This window comes from Oncorhynchus tshawytscha, linkage group LG04 (genome assembly GCF_018296145.1).
Source record: "Oncorhynchus tshawytscha isolate Ot180627B linkage group LG04, Otsh_v2.0, whole genome shotgun sequence".
Lineage (NCBI taxonomy): Eukaryota > Metazoa > Chordata > Actinopteri > Salmoniformes > Salmonidae > Oncorhynchus > Oncorhynchus tshawytscha.
Window position 1 is genome coordinate 65,712,745 of NC_056432.1, and position 18,238 is coordinate 65,730,982.

General features: G+C 45.3%; 1 protein-coding gene across 1 annotated transcript; it reads right to left on the reverse strand.

The window, feature by feature from the left end:
* Positions 1-463: 463 nt before the first annotated feature.
* Positions 464-17,308, reverse strand: LOC112249241 (fibulin-7). Its single transcript, XM_024419032.2, has 8 exons — positions 17,048-17,308; positions 13,506-13,665; positions 12,824-12,994; positions 11,916-12,041; positions 2,435-2,617; positions 2,177-2,314; positions 1,557-1,692; positions 464-1,436 (listed from the first exon to the last, which is right to left on the reverse strand). The coding sequence occupies exons 1-8, from the start codon at positions 17,111-17,113 to the stop codon at positions 1,073-1,075; spliced, it is 1,344 nt and encodes a 447-aa protein (XP_024274800.1). The 5' UTR covers positions 17,114-17,308; the 3' UTR covers positions 464-1,072.
* Positions 17,309-18,238: the final 930 nt, after the last annotated feature.

The following is an 18,238-nucleotide window of genomic DNA, read 5'->3' on the forward strand; positions in this document are numbered from 1 at the left end:
AAACATTTCATCAGCATCCTCTACAACCCACACAACAACACCAGCCAAATCTACAGTACATCTCCTCGCACGCACTCATGCGCACACACACACACACACACACACACACGCACACGCATGGACCCCTAAGCATTGTGTAAAAGAGCATTTCAATTTGTCATATCTCATTAAGTAACAATATACACTGTGTTTGCTGGTTTAGCTATATACTGTAAGGCTCTAGGAGCTCTTTGAGCAGAGTGACTTTGGCTGTCTGTCTGCTAGACAGTGTAGCTCTGTACAGCCATGCCTGATGTCTTCCCCAGACCTGCACTACTCATACTGTACATCATACTCCTGTTTAATCCACTATGATGGACAGATCATCTACAGGTCACAGTTCAAGGCAAGCCCCTTATACAGTCCTGTGCAGAGACATAAGTATATAGGAAAAGTAAATTATGAAACCCTAGAAATCATAGAGTAGTGTTTTGATTAAATGTTTAATAGTGCTTTCTCAGATAAATAAAAAGCAGTTCACAAACAGGGGTTTACAACACCTTCAAAATAAATATATCAAAACAAGTTGAACACAAGACCAAGAAATATAGGATTGTCAATGTGTAGCGTCATGTCTTCTCATCTTACAGATATTGATTGTCACTTTGTCATATGTTGGATGTAAAACAATGAACCAGTTAAGGACTTCAGCTCATATTTACATACACAGCTCTCTCTCACTCTCTCAGCTTCAGTGAGGAAACATTCAATCTCCACCACAAGTGGCCATTTTCTCCTTTTCGTGTCTCTGACCCTCCCTAATTTCTCACCCCCCTAAACCTTACCTGAAACATTCCCTTTCTGTCATTATAATTGATACAACTCTACCAAATGCATCCGTTCCTGCCATACCTGTATGTCTCGACTAAACTTCCCTCTCCTTTTAGTCCTGCTTTGTTCCTTAGGACTTAGTGCCTCACCCCTCCCAGCCTCCCAGCCCTATCCGCTGCCACACTCCAAAACTCTTACCACAGTACTCCCTCCTCCCTCTCTTCATTCCACCCTCTAAATCCCTACCTTTCTCTCTCCCTCTCTAGAACTCGTACTGGGAGATGAACATGGTGATCTTGGTGATGTACCGACCCAGCTGGACCCCTTTCTCCAGCTCGGTCATCTCCACCTCTGCCTCCAGTGTAGCAGGGCCTTGCACCGGGCTCCCCAGCACCAGCTGGCCTGTCTGTCGGTCCGACCGCTGCACTGTGAAGTGGCGTCGGGCCTGCCCGCGGCCCAGCAGGGAGAAACGCAGCGTGTCGCCCATGAGGCGGAGGGCCGACACACGGAACATGGTGCGTGGTGCTGACAGGTTGGATACGACAGACAGGTAGTGGTGGGAGATGGAGTTAGGGGCCTGAGAGCACACCTTGTTGTCCACAGAGCAGGGGTTACGCTCGCAACGCCTGGGGAACAGGGAAAGAGAAGATTATATAGGCATTGAGAGATGTATTATTGCAAGAGAGTGATAAAGAGTTACATGTTATCAAATCTATTCTTGATTAACTATAAGAGAAGGTACTCACAGGGGTGAGGTTTTGCTGTAGGTGGAGTTTCGTATGCGGGGGCAGTCCACACGTACACACTGGAACCCTCCGTAGGTGTTTATACACATCTGGTCCCAGGTGCAGTTATTCAGTCTGGTGGCACACTCATCTATGTCTACAGGCCATGGAGAGAGAGGGAGAATAATGTGTGGAAAAGTGAGGGAGGGACAGATAGAAAAAGACAGAGAGAAAATAGAGAGAGCGAGACAGAGAAATAACTGATTTATTGTAGTTGCCTACAAAAACAAACATTTATTCAGACCAGATGTAGGGTTTGTTTAATTATTCAGCCAGTAGATAACAGAATTGCATGGAATTACAGATACAACGGATAGGAAATAATAGGAAACATTCATTATCATTCAGCCAAGTTATCTTCTTTCTCTTTGTGGTAGACTATTCAAATGTTTAGTATTCATCTGGTATAACTGGCATGTTTTGAGGCAGAGGATATGATGGTGTGTGTGTGTGTGTGTGTGTGTGTGTGTGTGTGTGTGTGTGTGTGTGTTCAGCATTTGAGACTTTGGTACAGTGTGTGTGTGTGTTCAGCATTTGAGACTTTGGTACAGTGTGTGTGTGTGTGGGTGGTCTCCTTTCACCTTTGCAGTTGCGTCCGTCGCGGGTGACATTGTATCCAGCAGGACAGGTACAGCGGTAGCCTCCAGGGGTGTTAACACAGGCATGTAAACACAGCCGGCCAGCCTGACCCATGTGGAACAACTCACACTCATCAATGTCTGAAACACACACACACACACATCAATTGCCATTGATGTCAGTTACAGTATATAACATTATGTGGTCAGACAGTGTGTCTTTTTATGTTACCATAGCAATGGTAGCTGATTGTGGTGTACCTGTGCAAGTGGTGCTGTCACGCCCAGAGATGGTGTATCCGGGGTCACAGGTGCAGTGGGTGGTGCCCTGGACCTGCGTACAGCGAGAAGGACGGACAAACGGACCAACAGTCACAGCCGGGGGAGAGATGGCAGCAGCCGCAGAGGAGGTGGCAGACGAGGTGTTCGTCATGGTGACAAAGACTGGAGAAAAAAGAAAGAGTGAGAAAAAGAAGGAGAGGAATGAGGAGAAGAGTGAAAATAAGGATGATTCTCATTGATATGGAGGTTTCTGACTGCAGTCTTAGGGCATGGCCATCTAAACATCTCCATCTTCAAATCAGTACAGTGCAGCTTATTTCTTTATAAAACCCTATGGTTACCATGTGAACAAAGAGTTACAAATTAACTATTTGTTCCCAGGGTAACCACAGTGTTTGGAACAGTGTTGTGTTTGAGACCACCTAAAGCGAGACCAATTCATGACCAAGACCGGAGCAAATCTCGTCCGAGTCAAGCCCGAGACCGGAGGGGGACAAGGGGTACGAGACCGAGTCAAGCCCGAGACTGGAGGGGGGCAAGGGGTACGAGACCGAGTCCAGACCAAGACCGGAGGGGGACAAGGGGTACGAGACCGAGTCAAGCCCGAGACCGGAGGGGGACAAGGGGTACGAGACCGAGTCCAGACCGAGACCGGAGGGGGACAAGGGGTACGAGACCGAGTCCAGACCAAGACCGGAGGGGGACAAGGGGTACGAGACCGAGTCCAGACCGAGACCAGAGGGGGACAAGGGGTACGAGACTGAGTCAAGACCAAGACTGGAGGGGGACAAGGGGTACGAGACAGAGTCCAGACCAAGACCAGACCGAGACCAGAGGGGGACAAGGGGTACAAGACCGAGTCCAGACCGAGACCAGAGGGGGACAAGGGGTACGAGACCGAGTCAAGACCAAGACCGGAGGGGGACAAGGGGTACGAGACCGAGTCCAGACCGAGACCGGAGGGGGGGACAAGGGGTACGAGACCGAGTCCAGACCGAGACCGGAGGGGGACAAGGGGTACGAGACCGAGTCAAGCCCGAGACAGGAGGGGGACAAGGGGTACGAGACCGAATCCAGACCGAGACCAGAGGGGGACAAGGGGTACGAGACTGAGTCCTGACCGAGACCAGAGGGGGACAAGAGGTACGAGACCGAGTCAAGCCCGAGACCGGAGGGGGACAAGGGGTACGAGACCGAGTCCAGACCGAGTCCAGACCGAGACCAGAGGGGGACAAGGGGTACGAGACCGAGTCCAGACCGAGACCGGAGGGGGACAAGGGGTACGAGACCGAGTCCAGACCGAGACCAGAGGGGAACAAGGGGTACGAGACCGAGACCAGAAAAATGGGAGTCCAATTCAAGACCATGATTGTAATTTTGTCAAATTGCCACAATAATAGCAGTTCAAAATGTCCAGTATTTCTGTGTTCATATTTCAGAAGAACATATGGATTCTTTATACATCTTTATACATACATTCTTTATTCATACACACTGAGTGATAATAGAGCCACTCTACAATTTGTGAATAACCCAAACACAGTGTGAAATAATGAGGGCCTTCTACGCCTTCAGAGAAGGGCTAAGGATTTATAAAATAACTATAATTAATTATATTATTATTTTCAATTAAGTTCTTATTTAATCACTTCAGTTTTCGTTGGAAAGGAAACAAACACTGGAGAGAAAAAAATATCCAATCAGGATTTTTCTTTGCTGGTCTCTGGGGAGATACATCTAGCTAGCTAAGTCAGCCAATGGCTAGGCCATCAGAAGCTAGATAGCCTCCAACACTCTACTCAACAAATTGGATGCAGTCTATCACAGTGCCATCCGTTTTGTCACCAAAGCCCCATATGCTACCCACCACTGCGACCTGTATGCTTTCGTTGGCTGGCCCTCGCTTCCTACTCGTCACCAAACCCACTGGCTCCAGGTCATCTACAAGTCATTGCTAGGTAAAGCCCCACCTTATCTCAGCTCACTGGTCACCATAGCAGCACCCAAACATAGCACGCGCTCCAGCAGGTATATTTCACTGGTCACCCACAAAGCCAATTCCTCCTTTGGCCGCCTTTCCTTCCAGTTCTCTGCTGCCAATGACTGGAACAAACTGCAAAAATCACTGAAGCTGGAGACTCATATCTCCCTCACTAACTTTAAGCACCAGCTGTCAGAGCAGCTCACAGATCACTGCACCTGTACACAGCCCATCTGTAAATAGCCCATCCCCATACCCATCCCCATACTGTATTTATTTATTTATTTATTTATCTTGCTCCTTTGCACCCCAGTATTTCTAATTGCACATTCATCTTCTGCACATCTATCACTCCAGTGTTTAATTGCTATATTGTAATTACTTCGACACCATGGCCTATTTATTGCCTTATCTTACCTCATTTGCACACAATGTATATCTAATTTTTTTCACTGTATTATTGACTGTATGTTTGTTTATTCCATGTGTAACTCTGTGTTGATGTATGTGTCGAACTGCTTTGCTTTATATTGGCCAGGTCGCAGTTGTAAATGAGAACTTGTTCTCAACTAGCCTACCTGGTTAAATAAAGGTGAAATTAAAATAATAAAAAATAGATAGATAGAAGGCATCTGCCATTCAACTGAATCAGGTCAACATTTTGGAGTGACAGTGGAATCAACCAATCACATTTTGACTTCTAATGGGTGGACCGTTTTTTACAAAACAAATCTGGAAACCTCTGCTTTCTGAAAGGCTGACAGGTCACTGCGCAATAGCAAGCAATAGTTTTCCTATGATGTAGCTAACTATCTTTTGTTGTAGGCTAGTTTTTAGCGGCTGCAGAAGGTGTTATAGAAGAGGATGTTGCTAATTTGTTAGCTTCTCCCTTTTCAAGAATAACTTCTTGAATAAGTTAACATTTATCCTCATCTTTTGAGTAGAACTGTTTATTTTATTTCAGCTCCCTTGCTGTTGTTAACCATCTCTTTGAAAATAACTGCATTGCATTTAAACTTTAGGTCACCGGTTACTTTGTGTGCTAAACGTGGAATATTTTTTGCAATGAAAAGTAATAGTTGTACATTTCGATTAAGAAATGCTTAGCCTAATGGTTGTGTTTTAGTATTCTGATGATTGGAACCCACTGGCTTACTATGTCAGAGTGATTGGACTGCTTATTCTTTAACATCATGCTGTGTGTGACTGCTGTCTTTCCATTGGCCCTATGCCGTGGTGTAGTGTAGCCTGGAGAAGTAGGTATCCTCATGGCCTGCCAAGTGAAGGAAAAATCTTATGTTTTTTAGATTTGCAATCTCTAAATCACACCTTTTTTTAAATAGAAAAACAACTAAAATGTGATGTTCTAAGTCCACAACAATGCTTTTGGAGGTCTGACAATATAAATAATATATATATAATATATAATCATGTATTATTTTTCTGTTTTTTGCTCAAACTTGATTGGGTGTCCACCCAGGCCCACCAATGCCTACGCCACTGATGCAAACAGGGTATGATGACTGAATGCTCATCACAATAGCCTACTGACTTCAGACCAGACCTTTTCAATACCTTATTTGCATACCCATTGTTGCCTTAGTTAGCATATACTGGTAGATATCATACATTGAAAAGTATTTCCTACCTACCCTACAGGCTACCAATATCACTTTTCTTTGAGCTGCTCTTTGCCAAAAAAATAGTTGAGAGCTGTGCATTCTTGCTGGCTGCAGGCGACATTCCGTTGAAACTAGGCTGTGTGTGCTGCGCACATGTGAATATACAGCTCTGGAAAAAATGAAGAGACCACTGCAAAATGATCAGTTTCTCTGGTTTTACTATTTATAGGTATGTGTTTGGGTGACTGGAAATCAGGGTTATTCCACCAGATATTGATTTCTGAACTCTTTCTAAGTTACTATTGTGTTGTTTAAAAATGAATATGAACTTATTTTCTTTGCATTATTCAAGGTCTGACAACACTGCATATTTTTTGTTATTTTGACCAGTTGTCATTTTCTGCAAATAAATGCTCTTAATTACAATATTTTTATTTGGAATTTGGGAGAAATGTTGACAGTAGTTTAGAGAAAACCCCCAAAAATGATCATTTTACCCAAAGACATACGTATAAATAGTAAAACCAGAGAAACTGATCATTTTACCCCATCACACACCTATAAATAGTAAAACCATAGAAACTGATAATTTTACCCAAACATATACCTATAAATAGTCTTCCGGCGCCGACAGAGATGGCCGCCTCGCTTCGCGTTCCTAGGAAACTATGCAGTTTTTTGTTTTTTTACGTGTTATTTCTTACACTAGTACCCCAGGTCATCTTAGGTTTCTTTACATACAGCCGACAAGAACTACTGAATATAAGATCAGCGTCAACTCACCATCAGTACGACCAAGAATATGTTTTTCGCGATGCGGATCCTGAGTTCTGCCTTACAACCAGTGTAACCGAGTGGATCACATGCAGCGACCAAAAAAAAAAAAACGACTCAGAAAAAGAGGGAAACGAAGCGGTCTTCTGGTCAGACTCCGGAGACGGGCACATCGTGCACCACTCCCCAGCATTCTTCTTGCCAATGTCCAGTCTCTTGACAACAAGGTTGATGAAATCCGAGCAAGGGTAGCATTCCAGAGGGACATCAGAGACTGTAACGTTCTCTGCTTCACGGAAACATGGCTCACTGGAGAGACGCAATCCGAAGCGGTGCAGCCAGCGGGTTTCTCCACGCATCGCGCGGACAGAAACAAACATCTCTCTGGTAAGAAGACGGGCGGGGGCGTATGCCTTATGGCCAACGTGACATGGTGTGATGAAGGAAACATACAGGAACTCAAATCCTTCTGTTCACCTGATTTAGAATTCCTCACAATCAAATGTAGACCGCATTATCTACCAAGAGAATTCTCTTCGATTATAATCACAGCCGTATATATCCCCCCAAGCAGACACATCGATGGCTCTGAACGAACTTTATTTAACTCTCTGCAAACTGGAAACGATTTATCCGGAGGCTGCATTCATTGTAGCTGGGGATTTTAACAAGGCTAATCTGAAAACAAGACTCCCTAAATTTTATCAGCATATTGATTGCGCAACCAGGGGTGGAAAGACCCTGGATCATTGTTACTCTAACTTCCGCGACGCATATAAGGCCCTGCCCCGCCCCCTTTCGGAAAAGCTGACCACGACTCCATTTTGTTGATCCCTGCCTACAGACAGAAACTAAAACAAGAAGCTCCCACGCTGAGGTCTGTCCAACGCTGGTCCGACCAAGCTGACTCCACACTCCAAGACTGCTTCCATCACGTGGACTGGGAGATGTTTCGTATTGCGTCAGACAACAACATTGACGAATACGCTGATACGGTGTGCGAGTTCATTAGAACGTGCGTTGAAGATGTCGTTCCCATAGCAACGATTAAAACATTCCCTAACCAGAAACCGTGGATTGATGGCAGCATTCGTGTGAAACTGAAGGCACGAACCACTGCTTTTAATCAGGGCAAGGTGTCTGGTAACATGACTGAATACAAACAGTGCAGCTATTCCCTCCGCAAGGCTATCAAACAAGCTAAGCGCCAGTACAGAGACAAAGTAGAATCTCAATTCAACGGCTCAGACACAAGAGGTATGTGGCAGGGTCTACAGTCAATCACGGACTACAGGAAGAAACCCAGCCCAGTCTCGGACCAGGATGTCTTGCTCCCAGGCAGACTAAATAACTTTTTGCCCGCTTTGAGGACAATACAGTGCCACTGACACGGCCTGCAACGGAATCATGCGGTCTCTCCTTCACTGCAGCCGAAGTGAGTAAGACATTTAAACGTGTTAACCCTCGCAAGGCTGCAGGCCCAGACGGCATCCCCAGCCGCGCCCTCAGAGCATGCGCAGACCAGCTGGCCGGTGTGTTTACGGACATATTCAACCAATCCCTATACCAGTCTGCTGTTCCCACATGCTTCAAGAGGGCCACCATTGTTCCTGTTCCCAAGAAAGCTAAGGTAACTGAGCTAAACGACTACCGCCCCGTAGCACTCACATCCGTCATCATGAAGTGCTTTGAGAGACTAGTCAAGGACCATATCACCTCCACCCTACCTGACACCCTTGACCCACTCCAATTTGCTTACCGCCCAAATAGGTCCACAGACGATGCAATCTCAACCACACTGCACACTGCCCTAACCCATCTGGACAAGAGGAATACCTATGTGAGAATGCTGTTCATCGACTACAGCTCGGCATTCAACACCATAGTACCCTCCAAGCTCGTCATCAAGCTCGAGACCCTGGGTCTCGACCCCGCCCTGTGCAACTGGGTACTGGACTTCCTGACGGGCCGCCCCCAGGTGGTGAGGGTAGGCAACAACATCTCCTCCCCGCTGATCCTCAACACTGGGGCCCCACAAGGGTGCGTTCTGAGCCCCCTCCTGTACTCCCTGTTCACCCACGACTGCGTGGCCATGCACGCCTCCAACTCAATCATCAAGTTTGCGGACGACACAACAGTGGTAGGCTTGATTACCAACAACGACGAGACGGCCTACAGGGAGGAGGTGAGGGCCCTCGGAGTGTGGTGTCAGGAAAATAACCTCACACTCAACGTCAACAAAACTAAGGAGATGATTGTGGACTTCAGGAAACAGCAGAGGGAACACCCCCCTATCCACATCGATGGAACAGTAGTGGAGAGGGTAGCAAGTTTTAAGTTCCTCGGCATACACATCACAGACAAACTGAATTGGTCCACTCACAGACAGCATCGTGAGGAAGGCGCAGCAGCGCCTCTTCAACCTCAGGAGGCTGAAGAAATTCGGCTTGTCACCAAAAGCACTCACAAACTTCTACAGATGCACAATCGAGAGCATCCTGGCGGGCTGTATCACCGCCTGGTATGGCAACTGCACCACCCTCAACCGTAAGGCTCTCCAGAGGGTAGTGAGGTCTGCACAACGCATCACCGGGGGCAAACTACCTGCCCTCCAGGACACCTACACCACCCGATGCTACAGGAAGGCCATAAAGATCATCAAGGACATCAACCACCCGAGCCACTGCCTGTTCACCCCGCTGTCATCCAGAAGGCGAGGTCAGTACAGGTGCATCAAAGCTGGGACCGAGAGACTGAAAAACAGCTTCTATCTCAAGGCCATCAGACTGTTAAACAGCCACCACTAACATTGAGTGGCTACTGCCAACACACTGTCAATGACACTGACTCTACTCCAGCCACTTTAATCATGGGAATTGATGGGAAATTATGTAAATATATCACTAGCCACTTTAAACAATGCTACCTTATATAATGTTACTTACCCTACATTGTTCATCTCATATGCATACGTTGATACTGTACTCTATATCATCGACTGCATCCTTATGTAATACATGTATCACTAGCCACTTTAACTATGCCACTTGGTTTACATACTTATCTCATATGTATATACTGTACTCGATATCATCTACTGTATCTTGCCTATGCTGCTCTGTACCATCACTCATTCATATATCCTTATGTACATATTCTTTATCCCCTTACACTGTGTATAAGACAGTAGTTTTTTTGGAATTGTTAGTTAGATTACTTGCTCGTTATTACTGCATTGTCGGAACTAGAAGCACAAGCATTTCGCTACACTCGCATTAACATCTGCTAACCATGTGTATGTGACAAATAAAATTTGATTTGATTTGAGTCAAACCAGAGAAACTCATCATTTTGCAGTGATCTCAAATTTTTCCAGAGCTGTATGTCACGTACTTTGCGATTAGGCTACTTTATAGGCTACTTTATAGGCTACTTTATAGGCTACTTCATAGGCTACTTTATAGGCTGCTTTATGCATGGCTTCTTTATTGTTCTACATAATTGATAAGCTGTATATCTCCACTACACTACTTTGATACGCATCACTGGGGATTAAGAAGTGAGTATACACAATGCCCATAAAAACAGTAGGTATACATACGGTGTATACCTGCATATAGCCTCCACTACACTACTTTGATACGCATCACTGGGGATTAAGAAGTGAGTATACACAATGCCCATAAAAACAGTAGGTATACATACGGTGTATACCTGCATATAGCCTCCACTACGCCACTGGCCCTTTGTTTAAAAAATAAAGTGCAATCCTAAATGAGTCCGCTGGTATGACGATTGCTGTCCTTTCAGCGTCAAGAACCTGTCACACACTGAAGGCCTAGGTCCAATAGGTTTGCCACTGAAGGCCTAGGTCCAATAGGTTTGCCACTGAAGGCCTAGGTCCAATAGGTTTGCCACTGAAGGCCTAGGTCCAATAGGTTTGCCACTGAAGGCCTAGGTCCAATAGGTTTGCCACTGAAGGCCTAGGTCCAATAGGTTCGCCACTGAAGGCCTAGGTCCAATAGGTTCGCCACTGAAGGCCTAGGTCCAATAGGTTTGCCACTGAAGGCCTAGGTCCAATAGGTTCGCCACTGAAGGCCTAGGTCCAATAGGTTCGCCACTGAAGGCCTAGGTCCAATAGGTTCGCCACTGCGCAAACATGTCTATACTAGATATAAAGACTGCAGGTATTAATGTTTCAAGAAAGGAGTGTATATATTTGGCAAGGCAAAGCGGTTTTATGTGCTGACTGAATGGAAGATGATAATTAGGAGTTTTGTACTGCGCTGGTCTCGGCTGGTCTCCAGAAGAAATGACCAGTTGTCACTATCCAAGACTGAGTCAAGACTGAGCACAAATGTATTGGACACAGAGATGAGATACTCAAAATGTCTGGCGACCAGACGGGCAGTCGTCTCGACTTACTTGCAACTTAAGTTAGGCTACATTAAACTTTTAATATTAAACATTCATGCAACACTGTAGTTTCCCAACATTTCCTGACCTCAGTGTTCACATCCATTGCACCATGCAGCCCTCTATCAGTGGGCTGTGTGTGTGGGATGATAGACTTATAGAAGGCTCCCACACAGTGCAAGCAGTGTTAGTCATGGTCAAAGTCCATCTAAATCCCCATTAGTCTGTGTGTGGTTCTCACTTACAGCAGTGTACTGTACACAGGGGGGAGAAATGAAAACAAATAGACAGAGAGAAACAAAACCTAACTGGGCCGTATTGATTCGCTGGCTCTGCCTGGAGCCCTGAGTGTGTATGATAGCCCAGCCAGCCAGAACCAGCGAGAGGGAGTGGACCTGGGTCTCCCTCGGAGTCTGGCCCTTGTGTGTTGTTGTTACTAGTTAGCCATAGCATAGAGATATATAGGACTGTAAGTCCTGGTTCCAGTTTATAATATCAATAAGGCACCTCAAGGTTTTTGTTGTATATATTAGCCGTGGCCAATATACCACGGCTAAAGGCTGAGTCCAGGCACTTTGCGTCGTGCATAAGGACAGCCCTTAGCCATGGTATATTGGCCAATATACCACACCCCTTTGGGCCTTATTGCTTAAGCATCTCTACCTACATGTTGGCACAGGGCTCTGGCAGGTGGCTCCGGCCCAGCCTTTGGTACACGTGCAGGAGAACTGGTTCATCTCGTCCACACATGTCCCCCCGTTCAGACAGGGAGACGAGGCACACTCATTTATGTCTGAGGAAAGACAGAAGGAGTAAGGGATTAGTCAAGAGAGGAGAATGAAGTAATATTAGCCCTGATGTAAATGTTGGCTAGCTAACTCACTGACAAGCACAGGTGGAACCTTATAGCTCTGATGCATGAACTAAAAGAGAAAAGCTCCTTCTCTGTGTGTGTGTGTGTGTGTGTGTGTGTGTGTGTGTGTGTGTGTGTGTGTGTGTGTGTGTGTGTGTGTGTGTGTGTGTGTGTGTGTGCGTGAGCGTGAATGTGCATGCGTGTGAGTACCCCACATAACCGGAGCGAAAGGGATGGCCTGACTTTTAGTCTCACAGAACGTCTTTGAAGCATTATCTAAATGTTAGCGAGCTGTCAAGACAGAGGGCTGCTATAACTATGTGTCACAGTCACTGGATTCAATAACCCATTCTGGATGGCCATGAAAGTACATAAAAAGGAAATGTGATAATGAAACTCATATGGATGCAAGTCATCTTATCTAGATAAATGTTAGTAATATGCATGAAGTTTAAAATGGGGGAAAGAGAGATAAAGAAAAGAGAGGGGGACACAAAGAGGATGCTGACAAGGACTTGAGAGAGATGGAAGAGCAGATAAAGAGATGAGTGACGGGACAGAGAAGAGAAGAGAAAAGGGTGGGGGGAAGAGATGCCAGAGAAAGAGAAGAAGTAGATAGTAGTGACAAAAGATTGTGATTTCACGTCAGATGTGTGTCTCCCTAATGGTTAACGTTAAGATTAGGGGTAGGGTAATCTGTAGCAGATGGTAGGGTCACTCACTGCGGCAGGTGGGCTGCTGGCCGCTCCAGGTGAGGCTCTCCTGACACATCCTGCTCTCTGCTCCCACCAACTCATAACCCGCATCACACAGAAAGTGAACCTCGTGACCTGGGGTCTGCGCCTTTCCCAACTTCCTGCTGTTGGCAGGCGTGTCCAGCTTTAGACAGGTATCTGTAAAGCGGTGGGGGGCAGTTGGTAGGGGGACATAAGCCAAGACTTAACTCTCCAGCCATAGGTCCATAGGAGCTCAATTTAACATTTCTACCTACCGCTAACCACCAAATGTGAAATGACATACCAGTAGTAGCAAAGGAATAACAATCCACCAGAGTAAACATTTTTAGAACGCAGCGTGACACTGCATTTTTACAGCTAATTAGCATTTTTACCAGGACTAGTCGGTCCGGCTGGTGCTGTGTGTAGGCCTACACAATTTACTGAATCACGATTGGTTCTCATTCATGAGGTTGACAACAATAGCAAAAACATTAGTAATATAAAACTTCTTCACATTCTTGCAACTGGTGTTTTTTGGATTATAAAATAAAAAGCAGCAGGCCTACTAAAAGCCATTTTAGGCATTTCAGTGTACTTAAAAAAACATGAAGAAATAAACCTATGGCTAAAATTGTAGGCTACATGTTGCTTCTTCAACCGATGTTTGGGCTGTGTGCAGACTTACCATTGTTTGCTTTGCCAGTCTGTTTGGTGGCTGTGTTCTGTAGCAAGTTGAGTTTCTTCCTCAGGGTGCGGAGGCTCTGAAGGTATGCAGCCTCGTGGGTCGACAGCAGCTTCTGGACCTGCTTTAGGGAGCTCTGCATGTCCTGCCTGCTGGGACAGTCCTACAGGGACAGGGCATGGTAGGCAGGTGAACACTTTTTTGTCCAACAGAAACAGGGGAATTCAGGGGCAGTAGAAGAGTTCAAAAGGGAAAAACTTGACAAGAGAGTCATCTCCAAAAAGGAAATGTACTGTATTTTAAAAAGCCGTAATACAGGAAGATCTTAATTGCATTTTAGCGAAGGGGCACGTTACAAACATGGGTTGAGGAACATAAGGAACATGCAAGTTTATTTTTCCTATGCTAACATAGGCTACACAGAGCACATTCATTGCCTAATGAAGTGCAGTTACAGTTGATAGGTGACTGCCTAATTTAAACTCAAGTTAGGGACCGTGAGACACAGGTGACTTGGTCAGAAGATGGAGGCAGAACTCATTCTTATATTAGCTTTCTAGAATTTGACATCACTCAGTTATACAAACCACATTCACTGCAAAAGCAAATGTCCTCACTACTTAATCACTGGAAAGAACAGAGAAATGACCTCACCAACAAGTTAATGTTGGAATAACAGGACAGAAGTACAGCAGCTACTGTACATTGGCTTGAGTTATGAATTATAAACTAGCATCTGGTGAGCCACCTGAAGTGGTTTGTTACTGCAATTAGAAAGTATTTTAGGGGTTTTCCTAAGATAGCACTGAAAGTTAAAGAATGTAGTGTACAGTACCTAAAAGTTACTAAAAAGGCATATGGTCACTGGTCTGGGTTTCTAGGGAGACCAGAGTAGAGACATCAGAGTAGACATACACTGTACCTGCTTCAACACTACATCAGCACTCAGATGGTCATGTTTTTAATCTCACTGTACACAGTAGGCAGCCTAGTCGATGTGGTGAATTAATTAATTGAGCCGGCGACATCATCCCCCTGGTTGTCTGACCTACTGTACAAGTGAACCAAGAGTTCTGAGCACGCATGGGCATCTCAACAACCCCTACCACCAGCTGGGGAGCTTGAAGTCAGAGGTGGCTGTAGTGTTGGTAGGCTGGTAGGCTTTTGCCTTTGTGCAAAGTGAGTTGTTCTCTAGTGGTAGTAGTTTTATGTTTTGGAGGTTGCGTGCTTATGCCCCTGGTGGTGTTACTTGATGGTGCTAGAGAGAAGTCCTGTAGGCCTCCTGTACGGTCTAAGGGGGTTGCTGTGAAACACTAAAGACACACTCCATGAGAGAAAGAGTGGCTCCAATCCTATCTGGACTCATTCTCACAACAGATTCCCATCACACGAAAGCCCCTCCCAGTCTGTCTTCTCTCATATCCCAGCCTATCTCGGCTGTTCTATCTTTTTAGCCCATAAGTCTCTGAAAGTTCTGACATTCAGTGGAATGATCTCCTTGGAGGCATAAAAAATGTTGCTTGCTCATAGCGTTCATTGTTTGATGCAGGGGTGGGTGTACTGTAGGTGTTGATGAAGGGGTGGGTGTACTGTAGGTGTTGATGAAGGGGTGGGTGTACTGTAGGTGTTGATGAAGGGGTGGGTGTACCGTAGGTGTTGATGAAGGGGTGGGTGTACTGTAGGTGTTGATGAAGGGGTGGGTGTACTGTAGGTGTTGATGCAGGGGTGGGTGTACTGTAGGTGTTGATGCAGGGGTGGGTGTACTGGTGGTTTTGATAAAGGGTAGGGAGGCTGTTTGGGGTCAGATGGTGTGGAATAAACACCCAGAGGGTAAACATCACCTGTGTATGAGGCACAGCCTCTCCTCCCATTGGCTGAGAAAACCAGGGAGTGTTAGTAGTATATTTTTCCTAAACTCTCACTCTCTCTTTCAACTCTCTCCCTCCTCCTCTCTGTCCTCTCATGAATGTTTTCAGAGAGCCAATTAGTGTTTTCATCTGGCAGAAGTTATGTAAGAAAAGTAAATATTTGGTCATCCTGTGAAAACACCTGGCTGATTGAAACTGGAGCAGGGAGCTGGGCTGCTGGAGCGAAATCAGTCAGGAGGGAGGGAGGGAGGGAGGGAGGGAAAGGCTGCTGTTTGTGTGCCCCGGCGATAATGTCCTCCTTCTGCCTCCGCTGCAAAACATTTCATGTGTCTGTGACATTATCTTGGTGTGCCTAGGTAACATACAGTACCTATAGCCTCCTTCAGTAAGTTCTGAGCTGCTCTTTGAGTCGAGAGGTGTGCAGTGCAATGATGAAGGCCAAAGTAGCATGGTGATCTAATCCAAGGATTCTAAATTGTTCTAAGTGAATTATGTGATGCAGAAAGGTTTTGCATAAAAGGAAAAGTGTCCTGTAGCTAATAATACTCTGGCTGACCTTGTTCAATTATGTAATCACTGCATGGCTTTAGTTCTGCAGTGTGAGTTGTGCCATGACAAGAACAAGCCAAAGATCACTAACGAGACCTGAACAGACTCCTCATACACACAGCTCATTACCACACAATACATCATGATCTTAACTCAATGTGGACAAAAACTAAATTGAGTCCAAATTTGACATTCCACATGAATTTCTAACTGAACAACCGAAAGAGTACAGCATAGCACACACACACACACACACACACACACACACACACACACACACACACACACACACACACCAACCTGCTGTAATATAGGCCCTTGTCCTTGGACAAGGTAGAGAGGTTTAGCAGTTTTGTGCTGAAACACGTCAGAGGTTTTGGGTCTATTCATGGTGATGGGCCTCTCGGTGTCTGGACATGCATGCAAGGGGCCTTAGTAATCGTTTGTGCAGCTTGCCTGGGAATTGAGGTCGACCAAACACCAGTTCTATCAATGGGTGTCTGTCCATGTCATGATGCATGGATAATGACCTTATAGCTGGACTTGCAGGCTCCTGACTTTGACAAGAGATTGACACTTCAACTTGATGCGTTTTGACCTTCAACAACACCCAGGCATCACTGCTGCATCCCTCAGTGGTAGATGTTGAATTAAAGCCTGTCCACGAAAAGGGCATTCAGACAACCTTTCTCTCAGGTCTATTTTCTCAGTTGTAAATCTGTGTGATATTTACCCACTGTCTTTTCAGGTCATTACAGATAATGACAAGAATGTTAACTATGTCCCGAGGATACTGTATATGTGATAGTTAATTGGTCTGGAAATGTTTTCTGAGTTTATTACATTAATGGACTACCTAAAGCATGTCAGAAACCACAATAGACTACATTAAATCGTAACACACTCATAGAGATTATAATGGTAACCCATGATCATAACAAATTCAGTTAATTTACATAGATTTGACGCTTTACTCTGTGTTATGTAGTGTGATATGTGCTTTTAAATCAGTTACATTTTTGTTTGGACCAAGCAGCTGTGCAAAATAAATCCAAGAAACACCATATGTTGTCTCTTAATAGTGGCCAAGGTGCCCTCATGACACTGACAACCGCAGGAAACACTCACCTGCCCAAATGCAGCGAGGATTGGACAAAGACACAGGAACACAATGACAGCGTGCATCCAAATCATTTTCAGTTAATCCTGTACTGCGCTTACACTCAGTCCCGAAGCGCTCTGGGTTGGGTATCTTCTGGGTACAGTGAATTTCCAGTGTGTAAAATGCGCTTATAAGCACCTCAGTGGTATTTGTGAGAAATGCTATTAATTCATTCACATGTCAGACAAGATGCCAAAGCAAAACTTTATGGAATGTAGGGTTTACTCGTCGAGAACCAATCAGGTTATGGGACTAGAAGACCTGTTGACCACATTTGACAAAATAACCATTGCGTAGGCATGTGTATTTTTTCTAACTCTTTTCCTTTTTTTGGAAGGCACATGGCAAATTTCCTCCCTCATGAAAGCCTCTCAGATGTGGAATTTGTAAACTGAAGAGAAAAACAAATTTATCAGGAAGCTTGGATGGATTGAGGCAAAAGCTCCACTGGGCAGTGGGCACTGTGGGAAGGGGACAAGCAGGGTGATGTGAGACACAACTCATACAGGTTGCATCTTCTCATGATTTACGAGGAAATGTAAACCCATCTTTCATTGGGGAAATAACTATGTAACACAGGAATACATATAACCTACTTGAGCAGCACACATTTTGTTGAATTAACTCAGCCTTGTGCTTATTACCAGGTAATTACAGTAGCCTAATGGACAATGAGTCTGTGTTCCAATGTGTTTTTTTGTTATCTTGAATGGCAGATATCCTGAGAGAAAAAGTGTACTGTTGAATGAGCATAGAAAGTGGGGAAGGTGTGCCCTCTGCAGGGAGTAAGTGTCCATCACCTTGCCATCATCTAATACAACGGTCCTGTTCTCATCTCCCCTGCAGAACACACCTAACACCACCACTACCATGGAAGTATAGCTGAGGTTAGTTATTCTGTCGTACCCCCAGCCTGGTGAACGTTCTCATACCATAAAAACATTCTCATGCCATAATCAGCTCCAGATAGTAAATCACCAACTGCTGAAGCATCAATAGTCCTGTTTCAGCACAGACCTGTCAGTGAGTTAGATCTGATTCCACCTGTAACTGATCCAACCACCCACCCACGTAGTATAGACCCACTGTGCCTGCACTGAACTGTACTGCATTTACTGGCCTCTACTTTACTGCTCCTTGCTTGCCTGCTTGCTCAG